Raw genomic sequence first — 25,116 nt, forward strand, 5'->3', positions numbered from 1 at the left:
GTCATTTCTAGTACATTTATTTCTTTTGAAGGCAAAATAATTTAGCCAAACCAATTGACTTTATTAGCTCGGCTTCATAGCACAGTAATGCAAACAAGAAACAAATCCAAAAAAAAAAAAAAAAAATTAAGAGTTTATAAACTAACAAAATTATACATTTATTTATATGTATGTTCATTATCATTTTTAAAAAATCTGTCTTTTTTGTTATTTAGTTTATTAGTATGCAAAAATTTAGGAAATTGAAAAACTAAGGGATTTTACAAAAAAAAAATTGTTTAAAATAATGGAGTATGAAATAAGATGGCATAGTATTCAAATAAGTTCTTAAATTATTCAAATAAATTCTTATTCTTTTATTATGTTTAATCAAATCTCTATATTTTTATATTTATTAAATAAGTCTTTTATAATTAATGATTAACTAATTGTTATTCGTTAAAATATCATTTGTCATTTTATATCTACATGACACTAACATGATATTGACGTAAAAGGTGAAAAATTTCACGTCATTATATTATCATGTCAAATTATTATTTCACGTCATCATTAATTATAATACATCCACATGTCATATTATCATCACTTATGATATGTGAGTATGTTACGTCAGTATTATACAATATAGAATGATAAATGATATTTTGATTAAATCAATCGTTAGTTATCGGAGTTTATTTGACTTAAAATTAAAAAATAAAAGTTTATTTGACTTAAAATAATAATGTAAAAATTTAATTCAACGTAATAAAAGTATTAGCGCTTATTTAAATTTTTTTAAATAGATTAAGAATTTTTTTAAAAAATAATGCCATTAAAGACATGGGCATTTAACCTTGAGAACATAGTATATATTTAATTTATGGATTTACTGGGGTGATTAATTACAAGAATTAGGTCAGATCTACTGGTCTAGATTAGGGGTTGGAAAGAAGAAGAAGAAGTAGAAGCAGCAGCGTCTCTTCAACATTGTTATAGTTTGTTGGTAACTCTTGCTGACCATTAGTTGTTCAATTTATTTCTCACCCTTTTTGAGGATGAGAGTAGACAAGATTTAGCTAGTAAATACTACCTCCTCCTGCTCACAAACGCCATAAATTAATATATAACAATTGTATAAGTATTTTATTTTATTGGAAAAAATAAAATAATGGAGCTAAATAGTTAAAATGTAGTGAAGAATAAATATAGGAAGGAAAAGACAGGTCAACAGTCTGGGTATGATGGCTGCTGTTCTTTTATAGTAATTAATTAAATTAAACATACTAAATGTGTAAAAGAAAAATAAATTGGTTTTATAAGGGGTTTTGGAGTTGCTGAGTGAGAAACAAACTTGCTATTTCTCTCTTTTTCAATTTATGCTTTTATTTATTTTCTGTTTAATAAAGGGATAGAGAGAGAAAGAGAGAAACGAAAGCTGGATATTGCTTGAGGAAACTACTTTGTTCCTCCCTCTCTTTCTTCTTTCAATGATTTTCTTCTCCCAAACCCAAACCCGAACGTAACTCTGTCTCTGTTTTTGTCTTTTTGTTTCTCTGGGAATATCTTTTTTATTGGTAAAAATATAAAGAAAAGTCATTTTAAGGTCCAAGGATTTGGAAAGTTTGGGTTGATTGAAAGAAAATGAGCAAAGAGATGGTAAAGGAAGAAGCGCCGTCGTCGTCGGGTGTCGTTTCGGAGGAGAATCGTCCTTTCGGTAGTCTGAGAAGCGTCCAATGGCGTATCAATCTCGGGATTTTACCTTCTTCTTCTTCTTCTTCTTCGTCTTCGATTGATGATCTTCGCAGGGTAACTGCTGATTCTCGCAGAAGGTAAAGGTTACGCCTGTTTTCTTTATTTCTTTTTCATTTTTCTTTCCTACAAAAAATTAACATCTGCATAAAGTTGTAATTTTGAGATTCTTTTCTCATACAGATTACCAAAATTTGAATTTTTTTTCTTTTTCTAATTTTAAATCTAATTCTAAATTTTTGAAAAAAATGAATTCAGCTGATTCTAGCTTAAAATTGATATAAAATGATAACTTTGAGTCTCGGGTTTTTAAACTATTTTATTTTATATTTCTCTGTTCATATTATTTCAAAGATCCATCTTTTTTTTTTATAATTAAATCGCAATTCATCAATGACCCAGAGAAAGTTATTTCTCTAGAAAAAAAAAAAAAGAGAAATGCAGCAATTGATTTGTTTTTGTTCTTTAATTTTTTTTCGTTTTTCTAGAATTAAAAACTAACCGTTATAGCCTCAAATCTGTAATTTATGGTAATTTAGATATGCTGGGTTGAGAAGGCGGCTGCTAGTGGATCCACATGTTCCCAAGGATGGAGGAAGTAGTTCCCCTGATCTTGTCATGGACAATCCACTCTCACAAAACCCAGGTAATTGTAATGTTTCTTATTTCTTTTCTTGCATCCCTTCGATTTTGCTTCTCTATTCGTTAAATGCTTGTATTGTTCATTCATCAGCTTTTGTTTAAATTATTAGTGTTAAATTTTACCTTGCTATCTTCTCTTGATTAATGTTAAAATTTATCTGGACAAATGTTTCTGGGTCCGTTGTTTGTTTCAGTTGCGCAAAAAGGGAACCAAATCTTGTTTCCTCCTTTTCCATCTCATCCCAGATGGTTTCACCCTATTTTATGCCCTTTAATCTTAGCTTGCTTGATCTGTGTTAAAACAGTTGCTAATTCTTCATGCAGACAGCACCTGGGGTCGATTCTTTCGAAATGCAGAGCTGGAAAAAATGGTTGACCAGGATTTATCACGATTATATCCAGAACATGGAAGCTACTTCCAGACTCCTGGATGCCAGGGAATGTTAAGACGAATACTGTTGCTGTGGTGCCTTGGACACCCAGAGTGTGGTTATAGACAAGGTATTTTCTTAAGCTCTCTGCATGCAGGTGTTATAAATTTTCATGCTATCACGTTGTAGTTTTCGGAAAACTAAATGTGCAATACGTAGCTACCCTAATTACTGACTGTGTTTTAATAGTTAGAATCCTAAAGCTTTTCATGGTAAGGCTCAAAAGTAACATGTTTGCTGTCACCTTAGGTGAAGGCTAGGAGTTGCTAATGCAAATTTCACGCCATGGTATGCAATGACAAGGTCATAGGAATTTAGAACATAATATCCAGAATCAAGTTTAATGTAATACTTGCTATATTTATATGTGAGGCATCAAACTTGCTCTTTATCTGTTTCATTTGCCTGCTTATTTGTAGGAATGCATGAACTCTTGGCTCCTCTGCTGTATGTTCTTCATGTTGATGTTGAGCGTCTTTCAGAAGTGCGAAAGCTTTATGAAGACCATTTCATTGACAAATTTGATGGATTGTCATTTGAAGAGAATGATGTTACATACAATTTTGATTTTAAGAAGTTTTTAGATTCCATGGAAGATGAGATTGGATCTCACAGTAATTCAAAGAAAGTTAAGAGTCTTGATGAGCTTGATCCTGAGATACAGACCATTGTATTGCTAAGTGATGCTTATGGAGCTGAAGGTGAACTTGGTATTGTCTTGTCTGAGAAATTTATGGAACATGATGCCTACTGTATGTTCGACGCCTTAATGAGTGGGGCGCATGGTGCAGTAGCTATGGCAGATTTTTTTTCTCCCTCTCCTGCTGCAGAGTCTCACAGTAGCTTGCCCCCCATCATTGAAGCCTCAGCTGCATTATATCATTTACTTTCAATTGTTGATTCTTCGCTACATAGCCATCTTGTTGAGCTTGGTGTTGAACCCCAGTATTTTGCACTTCGCTGGTTGAGGGTTTTATTTGGACGGGAGTTTTCACTTCAAGATCTCTTAGTTATATGGGATGAGATTTTCACAGCAGATAACAGCCAACTTCATAGAGACTCTGAAGATGATGAGAGTTCCAGTTTTAAAATACTCAATTCACACCGTGGAGCATTAATTTCTGCTGTGGCAGTCTCTATGATACTTTATCTGAGATCTTCCTTGCTTGCCACTGAAAATGCTACTTCTTGTCTTCAGAGACTCTTGAATTTTCCAGAGAATATAAATTTGAAAAAAATTATAGTGAAGGCAAAGTCTTTGCAAATTCTTGCATTGGATTCTAATGTCTCATCCTTGTCATCTACATTTGGTGGGGCTTATAACTGCAGCAAGTCTGCAGTGGTGAGAGGTCACAGTCTTTCATCTGATTCAGTTTCTCCAAAAACTCCTCTAAGCCTGGTTCCTGACAGCTATTGGGAAGAAAAGTGGAGAGTACTGCATAAGGAAGAGGAACTAAGGCAAAATAGTGTAGGTAAACAAACTCCAAGTGGGAAGAAGAGATGGTCAGAAAAAGTAAAGCTGAGCCTATCTAGAACTGAATCTGACCCATCACCTGCAAGAGCAGAGAATTGCAAAAAGGGCCATAGGTCATCCATTAGGCGTAGTTTGCTTGAAGATTTGTCGCGGCAACTTGGCTTGGAGGAAGATGCTGAAAAAGGAGGCTGTCTTGGAGCTTCTAACTCAGAGGATGATCATTGTATAGAAGTTCTGGTGGAGGGAGACAATTGTACTAACAAAGAGTCTATTTGTGCAGCTGAGGAGAGATGTGAGAGTGGAAGTGGAACTGTTGTCAGTGACGAAAACTCCTCTATTTTTTCCGAGCCAGCAAGCCCTGGCAGTGGCACAAATGACCATGAAAATGACACAGAAAAAAGTAGTGTTGCGTCAAATTTATTTATAGATGAAAATGATGATCACCAGCAAAGTAACCTAGAAGATTCACCTCTGCCAGTTTCCCTTCCTCCTGAAGATGTCTCTCTAAATTCTCTGCATGAGAATGAATCTTCAGGGAAAATGGTCTCAGCTATGAAGGAGCGAAGGCATCTTTCAGGTAGATTCCAGTGGTTTTGGAAGTTTGGACGAAACAACGTCGGTGAGGAGACATCTGATAAAGGAGGTACCAATGAGGCTGCAAAATCTCCAAATCACGATTGCAAGCGCAATACAGCAGACTCATTAACTGCTGGTGCTTCTCGTAATTCATCTTCCACCAGCAAAGGAGATGCTGTGGACCAGAATGTGATGGGCACATTAAAGAATATTGGGCAGTCTATGCTTGAACACATTCAGGTAATATTCTGATTTCTGTAACTTTGCAGATTTCAACTCTTGAAGTAAACTGTTTTGTTGTTGAATAGAACAGTCTAGTTTGGTCTATTTTCATGCTTCCCTGAAGAGTGTGTTTGGTTAATTAAGCTGCGTAAGTTCAGTCTTCAATTTAACAAGCCTTGAGAAATTCTTAGTTGAGTGAATCTAATGAAAACATGAAGCTGAACTTTGAAATTGAAGTTTAGTTGCATCACATGTGTAGAATGTTGTATAGAATTTCATAATAGGGAACCTTTATTGAAATTTTATAGATAGATGTCTGTAGATCAGCCTAATATGCATAATTAATCCAGGAATTGAAAATGATTTTAATATTTAGGGAGAATGATGCTGTTATATTAGACAATTGAAGATGGTCGTTTCTTTTTCACTAGCACAGTTCTGGATGCCTCCAGTTCCATGTTCCACGCGTTTCCCTAATAGCATGCTTTTAGTTGTGCTAGTAACTTGGCTTCATCCTACTTGGAAGATGGGAGCAGCTAACCAAAAAATACTTGGGAAGTTGTCTAACAACTGTTGGGAGTCTGTTTGCTTTTAAAGTTAGTCCCAAAGTACATGGTTAATATGTAAAGCTTTATTTTGATTTACGTCCTTTGGTATTTAAATCACCATTTGATTGGCAGGTTATCGAGTCCGTTTTCCAGCAAGATCGGTGTCAGGTGGGATCATTGGACAACTTCTCTAAAAACATTCTTGTTGGTAAAGGACAAGTTACAGCCATGACAGCTCTCAAGGAGCTTCGGAAGATCAGCAACCTTTTATCAGAGATGTGAGATTTATTGTATTTATTATGAAATATGTATATACTTTTTTGTAATTACCATTTTTTTAGTGCAAATAAAATGAGTTTTGCTGCTTTGTTGGCTCTTATATTGTGTGGTAATCCAAATTTTTGTCAGTGTTTGAGAGGATGAGGGTTGTGCATATGCGTTTCTGTTGTGATCTTATTGCCACAAAATGTAGATTTGCCTGTGTCACCCGGAAACTTAAGCTTGGGTTGTGGCTTTTTGGTTGGTTTGCCTCTTTGTCAAATGCATCCATCATCAATGTTTATGCCCATGAATTATGAAGTAAGGAACCATACACGTATACAGTGATTAAAGGTGTACTTAAACCTTTAGCATCCTCAGCGTAAGGGAGGGGAGGATGTTTGGACAGCACCCTACCCTCGACAGAAAATCCTCTGGGGACAGCTACCTTTTGTACCATCCTTTCCTTGCACCCAAATGTAACTGTAAATCAGTGTAAGAATCCTAAATTCTCAGAAAATTATGAAAATAATTACTTTTCTTCTCTTCTTTAACTTCATTATAAGTTGCACAGCAATTGTAGGCGTAGCAATGGAGAACCAGTCAGTGGACAAGTCCTCTTTTAGCTGAATTACAAGTGGCCAGATCATTTCAGCTTTCCCATCTACTAAAGCCTTATACCAAAAGCAGCACAAGATATAGAAGAAGCATGCCCACGTTTACAAACAAACTCCTTTCAACTTTCCATAACAGAAAGGCCTGTCGGAAGACTATTCAAAAGAGGCATAATTACCAAGAACCAAGCAATGACTGCCCTGCTCTACTATGTAAATGCTGATATAAACACTAAAGGCATTAAGTAGTACCTATAAAAGAAATCATTTTCATTTTTCTTTTTACATTTATTTCAAAGGTAAACTTGAAAAAAGAAAACAGTTTTGCCTGCCCCTGGATTCATTTGTTAAAAGTATGATCTCTAATCTATATTGTTAAAGCCTGGAAGAAGGGACGTGATGAAGCCGAAGACAATCATCTGGATTTCCTTAACAATTCCCCACCAGTGATTACCACCATTTCCTAAACCAGGGTCTGCCGCATTCTCATTCTCATTCTCAACCACCTGATTACCATCGTCTGCCGGCTGGTTCTCATTCTCTGTTCCTTCTTGTCCCTCTGATCAAGGATACAACAAGGTATAATGGGCATGTACTGTCAGAATCAAATATTTTTGTAAAATATAGTCTAAAACAGTATCTCTTCTATCTTCTCTCAGCATAACAGAATCAACAATGGTGATGCTATACAGCAAAATTAATTTGCGGTGCAAGTCGCATAACTAGGCTAGCCATTAGTTGCTAGATTGCATATCTATCTAGGAAGGTTATTTAGGGTTTAACTTTGTTCTTCATTGTTTCATTTGTTTTCACTCTGGCTTAAATACAAAGTAAGGCCCTATACTTACTTATTATGAGCCCTTAACCTTTTGTTGCAATCAATTGACACCTTAATCAATTATTTAGAATCAATTAAGCCCTCATTTGAATGGAAATTTTAACATTGTTAACTCTTTTTGCCACCTGGGATAGAATTGCCATGTAGTACAAATGAAGTGGACTAAATATTGCCACATGGCATTTTCTGGGCATGTGTCAAAAATAAATATCATCTTTTTTATTTTTTACACATGCCTAAAAAATGCCATGGGGGAATAATTATTCCATGTCATTTACATGACATGGCCATTCTAACCTAGTTGGTAAAAAGAGTTAATGTTAAAATTTCCATCCAAATAAGAGATCAATTGATTATAAATAATTGGTAAGGGGCTCAATTGGTTGCAATAAAAGTAGGACTCATATGACAGATTTAATTAAGTGTACAGGCTCAGTTGTATTTTAGTTATCACTTTCTTCCTTTTGTCAAATACACATCAAATTAGCTCTTTCTAATTCAAAAGAACATAGCTTTCTGAGCTGATGCAGGATTCAATAAATCAATTGGCTTGTAATCACCAGCCACAACAATGGATAACTTGATGGAACCTCAGCTTCGTTTTGGAAGTTATCATGCAAAAGAAAATACTAATCTTGTTTTTATCATATAAAATTTCAAGATTTTATTATATGGTATAATTTTTAGGTAATATATTTTTTTGCAAGATATGCATGAATAAATGCAACTAATGAAGTTTAATTCCCTATACCTTGTTTAAACACCCATAGGCTGAAAGGATTTCATTTCACACAAAAATAAATAAAACAATACCTGCCAAAGCAGCATTATCATTGCCCTGCCTTCCAGCAGCAGGAACATTCTCTGCTCTGGCAGCAGGCCTAGGTAGATGAGGAGGCGCAGCTGCCCTGTGCATGCCTTGTGAAAGCCATCTTACCAACGGTGTGAGAGCTCCAGTTTGGTATCTGCAGAAAACCAATGTATTAATTCAACTTCCAATGTTACACTGAAAAGTATTGAGCAAAAATATATAGATAAAAGACAATAGAAATGACATTAGATTACTGAACAAAGTCATTTGTCTGTGTTAGTAACTTAAAACAAAGACAAAAAAAAAAAAAATCAAACTGGAAGTAGAAAGGTAAATGGAAAAGAGAACCACCAATCATCAGAGTTTTCCCCTCATTATTTGAAAAAGTTGCACCTTCCTCATTTAACTGTCTAATGCCATTCGTGAAGCATTGTTGGTGATCCCAATTACAGAAACCCCCCCCTCCCCCAAATAAAGGATCACAAATTATTTTTTATTTTAAAGCAACAAGTCATACATTCTCTACCGAAAAACCTCTCGGTGACCTAACACCAAAGACCATCAAGCCAGCGATCCAAGCAGCACAAAGATGGTCAAAAACAGGATTCTAGGATTTGTACCTCAGCTTAGATGAAAAGCAGGGAAGCACAGGCATGCTTCAACCCCGTGTATTGGTGTCATGTCCGTGTCCAACACAAACATGCCTCGAAAATGCTGGGAAACATATTGGACTTGGCCAGATACAGCTAAAAAATAAAAATAATAATTTTTTATTTGGAAATGGCGATCTGCACTAGATTTTCCAAACAAAACCAAGAAAAAGATGGAAAGACATTGCCACTAGCATAGCATTGGTGGCTGGTGGCATCACCTTGAATTGAAATTTTGAGATCACAAACAGAAATAACAAAAAATAAAGGAAGAAAAGTTCTGTTGTCTGTATTGCATCACTGGCTGACAAAAAAGAAGAAAAGAAAACTTTCCTGCAATGCTGAAGCCTAAAGAAGAAGAAGAAGAAGAAGAAGAATAAGAAAAGTTAGGGCTTTCCTTTTAATTATAACTAGGGCTCGTAGAAGGAGCTAATAGTCAGGCTCATATGTCATTCCAATTAGCCTTAGTCTAGCCAAAAAAGCAAAGGATTTTCTCTTGGGCTCTTGCCTAACTAACAATTATATGGGTTTGAGCCTTGAGACAATTTAAAATATTTAATTATTTTTTAATGGAATAAAACTATTTAAAATCAACACTCATAATAAAAAATTAGTTTCATTGCTTAAAAGATTTTAAAGAGAAGGATTTTTATAAGAAAAAGTAAAAATGAAAATAATTTATATATGGTATTAAATTAATTAAAATATATTTATATAAATTTAATATTTTTATTGCCGTATCCTTGCCATGTCATGCCTAATGTTTCAGAAAATGCCATGCCACTGTGTCCGTATCATGTCATACCCGTATCCCGTGTTCGTGTCAGTGCTTCATAGGTGAGGAGAATAAATTAAATGTAAACCGGGATCCGAGTTAGGGATTTCACAGCATTCTTGCATCTGATATGACCCAAGATTGCCAATATTGTCTTTTGCCTTCAGTTCAATAAGGCGGGTTCTTTAGCTGCAGAGGGCTAGAGAGTCAGGGACTCGGGTGGATTTTGCATTATCGTATTTGTGATTTCGGTTTTCTTGAGGGATAAACAGATTTAAGTACTCAATGGCCAAAAAGAAAAAAGGTTAGGTATTCAGCTTCTAACAGAAAAGAATGTGGAGAGAGAGAGAGAGAGAGTTAAAGCAGGCTTCAACTCATGAAAGAAGTATAAAGAGTGGAAATATGCAGAGCAACAAGAAAGAAGAGATGAAGGATGAGACAGTAGAGAGAGCAGTGTAGAAACTAGTGTATCTTCCACTACTTATGCATCCAAACAATCAACTAAAAGAAAGTGATCAAAGAAAAAACAGTTAGATCCCCATCTTCCAGAACTTGTACATCCAAATAATCTGGTAAACGGCAGTTCTGATGCAAAGAACTAGTGTCAAATTTAAAAGCAATCAGAAGTTCAGATACTTACAAATAGACAAGTAAAGCAAAGAACACAAGGACAGCCAGTCTCTGTCTTGATCCATCTTGGTTGAACAAAAATATCACGGCTGCTAGCTTAAGTATAAGCAACAAATCCAGCTGAAATGCAATTTGGAATCTTCTTACAACAACTTGTCTCTGAGGTCCTCCCTGCTGCTGTTGACGTTGCGGTTGTTGTGCTCCTTGCCCTTGTTCATCAACTGCTGCCCCTGCCTCCGCAGCAGGCCGACTATTAATGGAAAACATGCAACGCAGTAAGATAAACAGCAATTTGTAACAATTTAATGTTACCAATAATCCATTTCACCAGAAAGATATGCATCATTGTTGCAATCCTCCTAACTCAAAGCTCTAAAGTATAAAGTGTTCGCATTTGTGTCATTGCACTCTAACCATAGCAATCTCCTTCATCATACCTTGAGTTAAACTACCAAACCCACCAATGTTTTTAAAGTATATTAAAAAATAATTTCCCAACACAGCAAGATAGAAAATTTTCTTCCTCTATGAATTTCTAAGTCTAAAATCAATGACAAATCCATCACTCAAAATAAAATACAGCTAGGGTAGTACGAGGACTAACATACATTTTGGAACACCACAACTGTTCAGATGACAAGTTTTATGGTCTTTTATCCACAACCAGAAATTTTACACCTTTTCAGGAATACAAGTGACAGGAAATGAGACTAGTTTGACTAGAGCCAAACCAAAACATAGCAAAGAAAAAAATAAAAGTTTAAAAGCAACAATAATGACAGGAAAAACCAACAAGATTAACCATTTCAACAAGATCAATTACGAGATCTTAGGTGCTTGACAAACTCAAAGATTCAGAAAGCATTTAGTGGAAGTGCCATGTGGTACCACTTCACCAGGAACGGGTAATTTAATCACAATGACCATAGTAATAGCATCCAGTGTAGCAGTTTCAAACGGTCCATTTGGTTATTTAAACCATAATTTTACAAAAGCGGAAATAACTGAAGATGAAAAAAAGAAAAGAAAAGAACAATTCAGAAACAGAACAACTGAATTTCTTAGGTTAATGGGGTTAATTTGAAAAGCTGACATATTGTTCAAGGTCTAAACACACCAACTTGATGAACAACTCTTATACCAAAATTTTATGAAACAATATGTGGCTTAGCCTCGCAGTTGTTACCCCTCCTTAGACAGGTAAGATCTAAGGTTCAAATGAACCTTTCCCCCCCTAGGACTTCCTCATATGTACCAACCCCCCCTCCCCCCCCCCCCAACACAGAGACAGGAAAAAAAAGTGAAATTGGAGGAAGAAATGAAAGTCTGTTAAAAGTTAAAATCATTTCAAAATTTCGGGAAAAAAAATTAGGAAATACACATTTTTCAGCAAAAGTAGCCAAAAACATAAGTTAAAAACTGCATGCAGACACAAGATAGCATATCTATTTTTGCAAGTTAACAAATTCCGTCTCTTTGTAAAATGGCAGAAATCCCCCTCCCAAAAATTGAATGTATACCTATTTTTTTCTTTAACGAAAAAAAAAAGAAAAAGCCTGCTTGCAAGATACAATCAAACCAAAAGTAGGGAAGTAAAAGATATAGAAAATAATGAAATAACGCTGATTAGTGGTACCTCAGAAGTTTGTGATCGGTGCTGATTAGTGGTGACAAGAAGAAAAGGAAATAACCAGTTTATAGTGGCAGGAAAAAGAGGGTTACCAGATTGCAATTATGAATCTATGGAAGAGCAAAGACACAAGAAAATATGAATCCAAAAAGACTTACAATATTTGCCTAAACTGAATTATAAACAAGTATATTGTTCCATACATGGATTAATTTGGCTGGTTTGTGCAAGGAACTTTTTTAAAAAAATAACCAATCAAGATAACTGCCATTTCAAATTCATTTTTCATACTCGATCAAATGAACTGAAGACCAAACTTTGGTTCTAGAAATTGATTGGTTAATTAAATTATTTAACATATCACCTACCAACACTCTCAGCTACTAAAATGGCATGACAAGTGATTATTTAACTAAGGGCATCTTCATCTAATAGTAGGCAGATGAAATACACTATTTTACAAAACCACAGATTTACTTACGTAGGTATATTATAGGTGAGAGGAATGAGAGTATTAGACGGAAGTCCAGCAATATGCCCCATAAAGGGTAGAACGGGCACAGCATAAATGCCTGCTCCACGGTTTGTCTGTTCCTGATTTTGTAATGAAGTTAAACCTGGGATAATTGCAGGATACATAACTGGAAACATCTGCAAATCACCATTTTGAAAAGCTGCGAGACCAGAATATCCTGGAACCTGCAACAAAAAAGCCATAAAGAAACTGAGAATGAAGAAAAGGAATTGCCAACAGAAAAGACTAGTCAAGAATAATAATTACAGAACGCTCATCCGCACACACAAAAAAAACTCTTACTCTGTTTCCAAAATACCAATTTTTTTTTTAAAAGAAAGAAATAAAGTTTTCTACAGACTACTTAAAACTGATTTTTAGTAGTCACCAAATCACCAAATAGGACAACACATGGAACAAGCTGAATTTAGTGTAAATTCAATTGTCAAATTTAGACACTTCTGTCATTTAGCAGGAAATTCTTTGGGGAAGAAAGACTTTCTAAATTATGTGATGAATGAAATATCTCTTAAGACATAAAAGATCTAAACGCTCAAGCATCCTATTTAGCTATTAGATGACTGCAATGCACAAAATGGTACATCTCTTCAGTTGAAAACCTTTACCACTGTGCCATTTATCAAGCACTTCCTAACACCAATGATGGCAAAATTCCAGTTATCTCAAAATTGATCATAACCGCCCACATAACCCATAGGCAGCATGACCCATAATAAAAAGGTATGTACATATGCTTCCCTATTTTAACATGAAATAAGCCAGGCAGAAATCAACTAATCCTTGTACAATTCCAGTATTCAGTTTGTTCCCCAAAGACATAACAAAACGAATGCTTGATCCAAGTTCACTAAGCACTGTGTTTTCCCCAGCCATAACAAAATGAAGGCTGTTTTTACAACTACTTTGAATCCAAAAGCTAAAGATAAAAAATAAAAAGTAAAATATACTGGGAAAGAGAGCAGAAAAAAAAGCTTCAGCTCAAATAGGAAGAACAAAAAGAATAAATAACAAGATACCCAAGAAAGTAGGCTTAGAAAGTGGGTTTTATAAATCTAAGATTATGCATTTCAGTAAGCAGTACTGCAATAATAGAAGTAGGAAATTTTTGCTGCTGACGGCCAAGCAAATGAAGGAATGTATTTCCCTAGTAGCATAGATAAGAGGCATAGAATTCCAAGCAAAGAAGACAGCAAACCATCTTTCTTTCTTTCGTTTCTTTAAGTAATTAATGCTACACTTCATAATAGGCGTAAAGAACTTTGCTGAAAGTTCAAGAGAAAACATATAACAGATTCGCTTGGTTTTCAAAAGTTCACCACTAAACTTGTATTAACACATTAGAGTGGAAACGAGGTTTATAGCTGGTTTAGCTAATAATATAGTCCCCCCAATCAATTGCCTCATAAGCTGTAAATTCCACTGCTATAAGTCCAATGAATTTTAGGGCAAATCCTTTAGCATTTGAAACTAAGCCTGGTATCTCCATCCCCTTCACCCCCTTTTCCTTTTCTTGTAACGTATAGCATCCCCCAAAAGAGCTTCTAAATCATTCTTTACCCATCTATCAAACTCATATCCACATAATGATCTACACAGAACTCCACAAATACATAAAGAGAAGTATATGTTCATCTTCATCTGTGAAAAAGACAAGCAACTCTCAGGATAAAACAGAACAATTCCATTTTGAAAAGGATGAACCTTTTAGTAATCAATCAGCTACTGTCACAATATTTATGGAAAAGAAAAAGAAATGCCAGGCAAAAGACTGATCTAATTTGGAAAATCTAAATATTTTCAGTAATAATAATAATCAAAGTTATTGGATTTTAAAAAAGTGTACTTGACTCTAATTTATGACATCATCAGCCAATAATTTGCCAAGACATATAGCTCAATCTCAGATCTAAAAATTCCTACATATTAAATAAATTAAACCCATCATTTTATATCCACTAAAACGCAAAACCCATTATTCATCTTGCCTAAAATAAAAAATAAATAAATAAATAAGACTAATGGTCCAAAGAAACAACACAAGAAAAAAAAAATTATGCTAATACATGCTCAGTAAAATTCAACCCCAGAAGACAGAAAGTGCTCTCAGGTAACAGAAAAAAAAAATTGAACGAAAATTTATTCTCAATCTCACAAAAAAATAAACATAAAAAAGTGCAAGTACGAATTAAAAAGCTATCGAATCGTATGGAAAAATAATTGAAAAAAATATATATATGAATTGAATGGGAAAACCTGGGATTTTTTTCCACTGTCGGGGGAGGAACTCGGTTGTGAGGTAGACGACGGTGCTTCGGATTCTTCAGCCATTACAGAGAAGAACTTGGATCCACTTCTACTATTCCAAAATTCAAGTAGTAATATTTTGTTGGAGCAATGGAAATTTTTTTTTTTCCTTTGTCTTTTAGAATGAATGAATTTGGCTTTGGCTTTCGTTTTTAAAATTTTTATTGACTTTATTACGTGGATTTTGTGCTGGTTTTTCCAATAGCAACATGCCACGACTTTTGTAATTTTTTGTTGCCACCATGGCCATAATTACCACCGGCTAAGAGGGTAAAACGCTCACGGGTGCTCCCTTGCTAATCCAATATGAATGTCATTAGAGAGTAATTTGGGAATCTCCAACTTTAAAAGAATTTACCAAAATTTTTTATTTTAAAGTAGAAAATTGTCAAATTTTGCCATGCTTTAGGAATTTTTAGTAGAAGGAAAAAATATTTTTTAAGAACTACAATTTCAAAATTTAATTTCATAAAATTGTAAAAATAAAATAAAAAATGACTTTTATATTCCATCATATAATTATGTTTAAATTTTGTAATTTCACCCTATCCTAAATTTTGTTGTATCATATTTTTTTACGCTTTGTTATTTACTTTTATTCTATAACAAAGTAAGAGATATGAAAAATTAAAAAAAAAATAGAAAAGTGAAGAAGTTTTGACACACTTCTTTACTTTCAAGTCAAGAAGTTATGTTTAAATAAAAAAAAATTATAAGTAATAATTATTACTATATATCAAAGTAGCTCCCGAAGCTACTATTTCAATTGACTTCAATTGGCCAATTATAACAATTTTCATTCAATTGCGAGGCTTGGAGGTTTTTTTTTTTTTTTTGTTTATCAAAATGACAATTTTGTTTATCAAAATAATGTCATTTTGATTGTATTGGGTTTTTTTCCTACCATTATGTCTAAAATGATGTCATTTTGCATTTAGGGTTTTTGCTAGTAGGGAGAGAACGGCACCGTTTTTGTTTGTGGTGTTTCCCTTCCTTTGGTTTGTATTTTTTTTGTCTCTTGAGTGGTTTTGTGGGTTTGCGGGAAAGTTGCCATTTTGGTTCTACTATTTTGCTTTCTTCCTTTGGTTTTCTTAATGTAACGATTAATTTGTAGGGAAAATGAAGAGAATGGCTATTGCTTGCTGATTTATCAAGACATTTTGCTTTAAAACTTTTATTAAATTAGTAAAACATCATACAAGTGCACATGATTAACAAGTAATATAGTAGTGAGTGAGTTATCGTCTCCTTAGGGAATTATATCTAAATTCTTGCTAATTACTAACATTAAGCAATCTAATCTTATCCATAGAAATCTAGTTTGGAAATTAATTGAAAATGAAAATGAAAATAGCAAGGCTAAACTAGTGAACTAAGCTAAAAAAATGCAAGTAAATTGAGTTAGAAAATAGTTGGGAAGCACCTAAGATTATTGTTTCAATTAATGCTTTATTTAGACTTAAGATTGACTAATTACCTATTTTTATGGAAAACTAATGCTAGCTTAGGATCCTTAAGCATGTATGATTTTCAGTTGAGCTATCGTACAATGGTCCAACTTAATTTAATTCTCTATATGTCTATAGCTAATTAATTAAGCTAAGTTCCTTAAGTATAGGTCTTATAAATTGACTGTATATGGTTAATATAGGTATATGTCTACCTTATTAACAAATCACTAAACTAATTCCTAATTGCAATGATCATATGCTACCCAATCTATGATCTTTTTAGACTAACTTTGTCGAGTATTATCTAAAAACCCATACACATCCTATTGGTGATCAGTTAATAAAATGGGAAATAAGTGCATATTTGAATAAACACTAAATATTCCATAAAATCAAGTAATAGTCAATCAAGTATCCAAACTATATAGTCATATCCACCATAATCCTAGAAAAGAAAGTTTAGCTTAACATTTCAATAGCCCATAATAAAATTTTAGCAAAACTAAGCATTTATACAATGAGCTTTAGAGCGAGAAAAATAAAGCTATTGAGACAAAACTCTTTTAGTGCAACTTTGCCAAGCTTTTCTTCAAGATTTTTCCTCTTTTTTTCTCTTTGTGGAAAGCTCATTTTTGCCTCTGAAGTTGGTCCTCAAGAAGCTACTCTTCAACCTTAAAAAATTATTGTATTTGTACCACTTTTGATGGCCATTTGATGTAAAATCGAATGGCCAAAAATGTGCAGAATTAAGTGTTGGCACTTAGGCACCCAAAGTTCTGTTTCGTGGCTTGTTTTAACATGCTAGACGGTGCATTCGGCACCGAGGCTCCGAGAGGTGGGCAGTTAGGCACCCAAGCTTCTGTCAACATTGACTGCGATCTCTTGCAATCAATCAACTTCCTTTACATTTTTTACCACAATCCCTTCCGAATTGGGTGAAATGCTACATCAAAGTTGTAGCTTTTCCTTTTAACTTTTCGTAGTTCTATGAATCGTGTTGATTGGAGTTTTGCAGCTCAAGTTATGTTTAAAACATTACAGCATATGCGAAGGCCTTTCTTAAGCTACTTGCACCATCTTTTGCCATTTGAGTTCTAAGTCCTTACACATCCTTCAATATCAGAAAATCTATTTATTAGAGGCTGAAATGAGGGATTTTAACAAGAAATTCATTGAAATTGCATAAATGATAAATGCTACGACATAAACTAAGTTACTACTATTAAGCATAAAATTACCTATGAATTACTTAAAACTAGAGGACTTAGCTCAATTTTAGATTCCAAAGATGCATAAGATAACTCTATATAATAGAGTTATGAATGGTGAAAGAGATGAGAGATTAATTTTTGGACAGATGGTAAAAAGATTTTGATATTTTTAGTGTAAGTGGGATGAATAGTTGTTTATACTGAAGAAGAACGAAGACTTTCGTTTAAAGGAAGATAAGGAAGGGTTGGAGGAGAAGATGTGTGATTGTGAGGGGTTGGGTGGTTGGGTTGCTAAGAGAGGTGTGTGGTTAGGTTGGGTTTTGAAAAGGAGAAAACTACGTCGTTTTGACGTGGAAAAATGTGAGAAAAAAAAGAGGGATGCATGGGTTCCTTCTCGATAAATATATTACTTTTTGGTTTGTTTATTATGGGTATTCCGATGTAAGGGAGCTTATTGTCCGATTATTTACCTTGCTTAGCATATGTTTGGTAGTTACTGTTGTTCTCTCACCGAGGGAACAAAATGTTCCTATTGAGCAGCTATTTGTGTATTTCATTTTTTTTGTTCATCGGTTTAGCAAGTTGTGATCTTTTTTTTATGATTATTGTTTTTGGTTTCATTCTGTTGCTTTTGTTCTATTATGGTTCAATATTCGTTCTTATTTTTTTTATTCATTGATTCATGATCTTTTGATCTCTACAAGCTATATTGTTTGGGTTTTTTTTTTTAAAAAAATTTTGGCACTCTATTCTATTTTTACAATTATAGTAATGGTGATGGTATGTTTTGTTTATTTGCTTAGATTAATTTTGTTTTTATTGCTCTGGATGTTGCATATTAAGCTTATATTGATATTTATTGGTTTAGGGTTTTAGGTTTATGATTTGTATGATATCATATTGATATTTTTACAGTTATTCAAATAGTAATGGAATGTTTTGTTTTTTTACTTTTATTTTTTTTGTTTTTATGTTTTTGTATGTTAAATATCAAGTTTATATTGATTTTTGTTGGTTTTGGGTTGTGGCTTTATGATTTGTATGATATGATTTGTTTATGTGCACATATGTTTTGCTTGGATATTTTTGTTTCTGGACGTTGGATATCAGGTTCATGTTGATAATTATTGGTTTATTATTTGTATGATATAATTTGTTCTGGGTTGGTTTTATTCTATATATGAGTATTTCAATGTTTAACATAAGTTCGTTTTGTGTTTGACAATTTTAATGCCCTTTTTTATTCTTATAGTTTGTTTGAGCTACTATTGATGGTTACTAAGTTGTGTTCGTGAATTATTGAACTATTTGCAGTTTGGTATAGTTTGTGAAGTCTAAGTTTAAAGTGTTTATTAGGTGTCATTTTCTTTATTTTGTTATTGCTTGGTTATCTGTATACAGATTTGTTTGGGAGATTTTGCTTTATTGTTTGCTTCATTCATGATTTTGTTGCTCTAGATAAGTGCACTTAATAGATTAGACTGTTTAATATTGTTACTTGAACATTGTACAGTAGGAAATATAATATCTATAACTACATATAATAGTATATGCCGAAGCTACTATTTTAATTGGCTTCAATTTGAATATTAATGGTTGTTTTTCATAACAGGATTAGTGTTTTATGAATTTGTGTTATATAAATGATGTTTTACATTGTTAACAGATGTAATAAGTATATAATTTTTCCTTCTAATTTATGCATACTGTATATTATGTAGATACAATGTCAAATGAAGGTATAAGAAAAAGAACAAGATATGAGCAAATTATTCAGTCTTGAAATTATAATTGTGGTTTTTCTAATCAGGTTTATGCTGTCTCTTTTGTTGATCACCAATCTTTATTGTTCAGTATGGAGCAATGTCTTGTACTAACAAACATTGATGTCATTGAAAGTATTAGTAGTGCAACTATTCATGATGATTCAGACAATGAAAGTTCAATTTGTTATGAGTACACTGCTAGAGAATATGATTTTGATTTTGAAAATCTATATGATGTACCAATTATAGATCATTAGTTTGTCCAAATTGTTAATACATATAATTTTGGTTTTGAAAGCCTTTATGAATTACCTATTACAGATTGTTGGTTTATACAATCTATTGCTTCATCCGATTATAAGAAAGGAAGAGATATTATTGAAAGTAAATGTACAATTCTAAAAAATGTTTGCCTAGAATGTCTTTTTGTTTCATAATTATTTAAGTAATTTGCTTAAAAACCTTTGTCAACAAGGTATGGTTTGATTACCTACATTTAAGCTTACACTAGATTTCTTGCATCATTTATTAGATTATCAGGGAGATTGTAGAAGTAGTAAATTTAAAAAGACTATTAGCATTTACAATTCTATGTTTCAATTTACATTAATTGGAGAAAAAATAGATAATAGTATAAATAATAATCCAAGTCCATATATTTTTAGAATAAATGGACTAAATCACCATCGAATTAGTTCTTTACTTTCTACAATAGGACATAAACCTAAATTTGCATAACTTTACATATATGATACTAAGAATGAAGTTTCGAATAAAATATTTGTTTTTAGAGATCAAAATACCTGGAATATGATAAATAGATTTGTAGTAAATGGTTTAATGAAAATGCTTGATGAAACTAATGAAATAGCTAAAGTATTTAGAACAGTAAGAGATTGGTTTAAAGAATCAACTAATCTTCTAGTTCGGCTTAAATTACTAAGAGCACGAAATAAACAAAAGAGAAATTATTTAACCCCTACTAAATTAGAGGTTGTTAGATTAATTGTTAGGGACATAGGAGAATCTGATAGTTATTGTGATGTCAGTATTAAACATAGAATTGACAGACTAAAGTGAATAAGCAAGCTTCACCTCTTTTGCATGGCAATGTAGTATTCGTTGTTATTTTCATATGGGGAAGATAGTTACATGTCAGATATCAGCTATGTTGATTCTCTTATCAAATAGAGACTAAAAAGAAAGCAGATAATAATAAAAGAATACTATGTTTATATTATTCAACGATGTAATCTAGCAAAAAGTACATTATTAAAAGGTGGTAGATTGTTTCAACAATTTATTTTTAATGCATTCTTTACTGTTAAAGAAATGATATTACAATTTATAAAGGATAATAAAAAAAAGCTTAAGGTCTAAGATTTATAAAGGTTTGAGAGTTGTTGTGTCAAGAGGTGATGTACAAGGCAACGTAGTTGGGAAACAAGTAATATTTCTTGCAACCTTTAATGGAAGCGCTCGTTATCTATTTTAGAATTATCAAAATGCGATGGCAATATATCGGTATTATGGTTTTCCAAATTTATTCATCACATTTGCCAGCAATGCGAAGTGGTTAGAAATGATGAAGCTTTATCTATAGTTCTTGTTCAACGATTACAAGATAAGCTTAATATAGTTTTAAGAGCATTTAAGTTAAAGCTTCGTTATTTCATGGAAGATTTGATTAGATTAAAAGGAAACACTTGGATCAGTATTTGCAAGTAAAGTTTTTGAATATGTTCAACCTATTGAATTTACATTTAATTGTTAACTTTAATATTTACTTATTATTATTCGTTACTAGCAATTTTGTTCTACCAAGAAACATTTTGGATCTTCATCCACAAGTAAAATTTTTATATTTGTTAAAGTTGGTAATTGTGGATTTAATTGTAATTTTAATTTTCAATTATTATAATATGTTATTAACAATTATATTCTATTTTATGTTATGATGTCTTACAATTACATATACAATTGAATTCTAGAAATGTAGGTTTTTGCATGTTCATATACTGCTTTAGTTAGATTCTACTATAAAATGTTTGAATGCCAATGATGTTAATATGATAATATCAGCTAAGATATCAAATAAAAAGTATGATCTAATAGGATATGAAGTTGTCGCAAATTTTATGATACATAAATCATGTGGTGTTATCAATTCTTTTTCTCCATACATGGTTGAAGGTAAATGTTCAAATTTTTTTTCTGAAATAGTATCAATTGGAAACAATAGTTAATGAGGATGGGTTTACTATTTATAGAACAAGACATGTAACAAGTAAATTGTGTCTTGTTATTAAAAATGGTGTGGAATTAGACAACAGGTTTGTTGTAGCTCAAAATGTTGATTTAGTTACGAAATGTCAAGCTCATGTTAATGTCCAACTTAGCAATCAATCAATAGCTATCAATTATTTATTCAAGTACATTAACAAAGGACCAAATGGAGCTAGAGCTATAATTGTGAGTAACAATATCAATAATAATGTGAAAGAACAAAACATTAGACATGATTTTGATGAAATTAAAATGCATTTGAACTGTATATATTTATCGGCATATGAATCTTATTAAAGGATTTTTGCATTCGACATTCATTATCATGAACCAACAGTTGACATATTGGTTATCCATTTACCGGAAGAGTAAAATGTATCCTTTAATGATAATGATGATTGGTCTAGAGTGATTTAGAGAGTTAATGTGAGGAAAACAATGTTCATATAATGGATGTACATGAACTAGGTCTATGCAGAGTAATAGAATTGATCTATGCTGACTTCTCGATGAAATGGGTTTGGTCAAAGTTTGAGTCAACTTGGAAGAAACTAAAAAAAGGTAAAGTCAATAGGAAGAATTACATATATTCATCTAATAACAAGCGAACTTTATTTTATGATATTATTATTGAATGTTATGAGAGGTTCAAGAACTTTTGAAAAAATAAGTACAATTGAAGGTGTAGTATACACTACATTCCAAGCAGGATGTCAAGCACTAGGTTTGCTTGGAGATGATCGAGAATGGACAAACGCAATTTTGCAGGCTTCAGAGTAGGCAACAAGGGAACAATTACAACAATTGTTTGTCACGATTATTATGTTCTATGAAGTTGCTAATCCATTGTCACTGTGGGAAAACAATTGGAAAGTTCTCAGTGAAGACATTAAGTATAGATTAAGGAAGGCTTTCAGTGTTACTCATTATCAAATTCCAAACAGTGACCTCAAGAACTACACTTTGGTTGCTCTAAAGCAATTTTTCAACAAAAATTGTTGTTCACTTTTAGAGTTCAATCTGTCGATATTGACAGTAGATTTGATGTAACAATGTAGAATAGATTGATTCATAAAGAAATCAACTACGATTTTAGGGGAATTGTAATAGCAACATTTACAGTGTTTAGTGAACCTTAACCCAAAACAACTACAGGTTTATCAAGTTGTCAAACAATTTGTTAAGAACAATGAAGATCTAATGTTGTTTGTTTATGGTCATGGCAATATTGTCATGACCCAATCCAAGTGTTTGTGACCAACGCATGAGTCCAACAAGTGAAGGCTGCGAGACCCAAGCAAGGCTTAGAGTTCAGAACCAAACATACATATCCAAGGGTTTTCCAAATTCCATAATTTCATATAATATTTAAATTTAAATACGTTGAACTTGCCCTTTGGCATGTAATCCATACATAATATTCATAAGCCCATACATTGACCATCAAATCGGGTTCATACTTAACAACCTTTACACAAGTTCAAATGGCACAGTGTGTCTACATACACATCAAACTAAACCAAATGTAAAGCGGAACCTCATGACAGACTCAAAAGAGTGGATGTGTCGAGTAGGGACTTACCAGATGCCACAATTTGTTTGTTACTAGATGACCCTTACCACATAGTCTTGTGGCCTATTTATATGCACATGGTACAAACAATAGGTGAGTCATCTAATACTCAATGAGGGGTGTAAATAAAATAAACATACATATATAAACATATGTAAATATTGCATTATCAGTGCAGTCGAATAGTCTACACATATCTCCAATACTAGGGCATATCAATCATCCCTAGAAGTCTCCATAAATGGTATATTGCTAGGTTTATTTCCAAAACCGTATCATTGTGAATATCCATTGGCTCACGCTAGTTACCAAGGAATCATACCAAATCATATTTATCTAGCTTATCCAAGGCTATGTCATATCTTTCACAAATTAGATCACAATCGTAAAGTGGTCATTCCCTGGACATCATCAAATCATGCACAATGGCTAATCAAAGAAGTCAAATCACACTCAGAGCCAACCACTAGTGGAGAGACAAATCATACACATGACGAAGCAACAGACAGAGAATTAGAATCATCATCCGGAGTAATCTCCCAATGGATGACATCACTTAGAGTATTCTCAAATGAGTAAAATCAAAGCATTGCAAGTGGGAATCATAGGCAGGGCTAATATCACCATCCCTACTTGCCACCATCCATGCAGGCACACATATAGTCACACGGTGTTAGACTCCGATCAATCCTTAAATCAAATCAACATCCAAACTTCATCCATCGAATGGAATGTAAAACCTCAAATTTAGACCATCATGCCTTGGTATCACATTGACCATAATTTATATCAGAGATCACTCTTAATGAACTTCAAACATTTCTAGCTCAATGTCCCATCAAATTTGATTTAAGGCTTTTACGCATTAACTAGAAAACCAGTGAATAAACAAATCTTTTGTGTTTTCAGATGAATAAATCCATCCCAAAATGTCATAAAAACTTTGGAAGGTCACAAAAACTTTAACCAATAGTGCAACGTATAGGGGCTAAAAACAACATTATATTTAGCTGTTTTCTATATTTAAATATAACTAAGCCATCAAGTAAAGCACAAAACACTCACCTGAGAGGTAGTATGTTGAGAGAGATGGAAATTGTCCACCATCATCATCACCACCATCCACGTGTTAAGAAGATTTGTCGCCTGAGTCAATCAAAACTTCCACCTTAACTTCCCCCTCCGCCTGCTGTGGAAATTCCACCTTCACATCCATTCTTGCAACATCTGCATATTCACCATCTACAACCCAAATTCCAAAATTTACTTTCTAATGAAAATAGTTCAACACCCGTCTCTTAGAAACCATCAAAGAAAATAATAAAAAAAAGGAAAAAAAAAGAATAATTTACCACGGATGAAAAAGGAGAGGCAGGGCCAGCCGCGGCCAGTGGTGAGAGAGAGGGACTCTTCGCGGGTGAGTTGATTGGACAATTGCTCAATAACATCGGCAACTCGCTTGGAACCTTTGGGAGGCAGAGGGACCCAGAATGAGGAGTCAGGGAGGAAAGGGAGCCAATTGGGGGTGGACTTGTGGACCATTATGGCATGGAACATTTCCTCCATTTTGTTAATGGCGGATGCAGTTGAAGAAGAAGAGTCCAGGTCGATTTCAATCAGTTTGGCTTTTGATGAGAAGTGGCAAAGGAAGGAGGCGCGGTGGTGGTGAAGAATGGCGCCGCGGAGGGCAGCGCTTTTCGATAGCATTCTAGCCATAGTTTTTTTTGTTTTTTTTTTTGGAGGAAGTAGTACTGTACGACTTACTAGCAGGCCTACTATTTAGCAGTAGGGGGCTGTCCTCTCAGATTTTATGATCCCTTGGGTTTTAAACTTTTACTAATAAAAATCTTAATTTTCTCTCATTAAATTCGAATAAAAGTGTTATACGTTTTATATTTGAGAAAATAAAATATCTAAGATAATTAACGTGAAGAATTATTTACTTAATTATAAGGTGAAATAATTGGATGATTATTCATTCATGTTATGATAACTCTTTATACAATCTCAAATGTCGGGCGATGCAAATCCGAATAAAATTTGATTTCTGGGTTATCTCTAGTACCATTTTAAAAATCACTAAAATAAAAACGATTTAAATTATTATCTATATAATAGTCCACAAATATTTTTATCCACCAGTAAATATTACTAATA

The 25,116-nt window shown here is 33.3% G+C and overlaps 3 protein-coding genes across 3 annotated transcripts; 1 reads left to right on the top strand and 2 right to left on the bottom strand.

Moving 5' to 3' along the window:
* Positions 1-1,487: 1,487 nt before the first annotated feature.
* On the top strand, positions 1,488-6,006 carry LOC18589392 (uncharacterized). The gene is made up of 5 exons (XM_018127562.2): positions 1,488-1,814; positions 2,274-2,380; positions 2,701-2,877; positions 3,227-5,097; positions 5,760-6,006. Exons 1-5 carry the CDS (start codon positions 1,627-1,629, stop codon positions 5,907-5,909), a joined length of 2,493 nt encoding a protein of 830 aa, XP_017983051.2. The 5' UTR covers positions 1,488-1,626; the 3' UTR covers positions 5,910-6,006.
* A 597-nt stretch (positions 6,007-6,603) lies between these two features.
* On the bottom strand, positions 6,604-14,810 carry LOC18589393 (uncharacterized). Its single transcript, XM_007014349.3, has 5 exons — positions 14,622-14,810; positions 12,315-12,532; positions 10,214-10,453; positions 8,151-8,302; positions 6,604-7,058 (listed from the first exon to the last, which is right to left on the bottom strand). The coding sequence occupies exons 1-5, from the start codon at positions 14,694-14,696 to the stop codon at positions 6,862-6,864; spliced, it is 882 nt and encodes a 293-aa protein (XP_007014411.3). The 5' UTR covers positions 14,697-14,810; the 3' UTR covers positions 6,604-6,861.
* Positions 14,811-23,811: 9,001 nt separating this feature from the next.
* On the bottom strand, positions 23,812-24,762 carry LOC18589394 (uncharacterized). Its single transcript, XM_088810198.1, has 2 exons — positions 24,312-24,762; positions 23,812-24,201 (listed from the first exon to the last, which is right to left on the bottom strand). The coding sequence occupies exons 1-2, from the start codon at positions 24,673-24,675 to the stop codon at positions 24,089-24,091; spliced, it is 477 nt and encodes a 158-aa protein (XP_088666324.1). The 5' UTR covers positions 24,676-24,762; the 3' UTR covers positions 23,812-24,088.
* Between the last annotated feature and the right edge of the window lie 354 nt (positions 24,763-25,116).

Source organism: Theobroma cacao, chromosome 9, assembly GCF_053813885.1.
Source record: "Theobroma cacao isolate CCN51 chromosome 9, ASM5381388v1, whole genome shotgun sequence".
In the NCBI taxonomy this organism is placed as follows: domain Eukaryota; kingdom Viridiplantae; phylum Streptophyta; class Magnoliopsida; order Malvales; family Malvaceae; genus Theobroma; species Theobroma cacao.

Bases quoted from the DNA above. Each gene is read 5' to 3' on its own strand.
- LOC18589394 (XM_088810198.1), bottom strand. From the start codon at position 24,675: ATGGCTAGAATGCTATCGAAAAGCGCTGCCCTCCGCGGCGCCATTCTT. The intron at 24,202-24,311 runs GTAAATTATTCT...TTTGGGTTGTAG, and splicing joins CCTCTCCTTTTTCATCCGTG to ATGGTGAATATGCAGATGTT.
- LOC18589392 (XM_018127562.2), top strand. From the start codon at position 1,627: ATGAGCAAAGAGATGGTAAAGGAAGAAGCGCCGTCGTCGTCGGGTGTC. The intron at 2,381-2,700 runs GTAATTGTAATG...TTCTTCATGCAG, and splicing joins TCCACTCTCACAAAACCCAG to ACAGCACCTGGGGTCGATTC. The intron at 5,098-5,759 runs GTAATATTCTGA...TTTGATTGGCAG, and splicing joins CTATGCTTGAACACATTCAG to GTTATCGAGTCCGTTTTCCA.
- LOC18589393 (XM_007014349.3), bottom strand. From the start codon at position 14,696: ATGGCTGAAGAATCCGAAGCACCGTCGTCTACCTCACAACCGAGTTCC. The intron at 10,454-12,314 runs GTAAGTAAATCT...TTCCATTAATAG, and splicing joins CTCACCTATAATATACCTAC to TCGGCCTGCTGCGGAGGCAG. The intron at 7,059-8,150 runs GTATTGTTTTAT...ATCCTTGATCAG, and splicing joins TGATAATGCTGCTTTGGCAG to AGGGACAAGAAGGAACAGAG.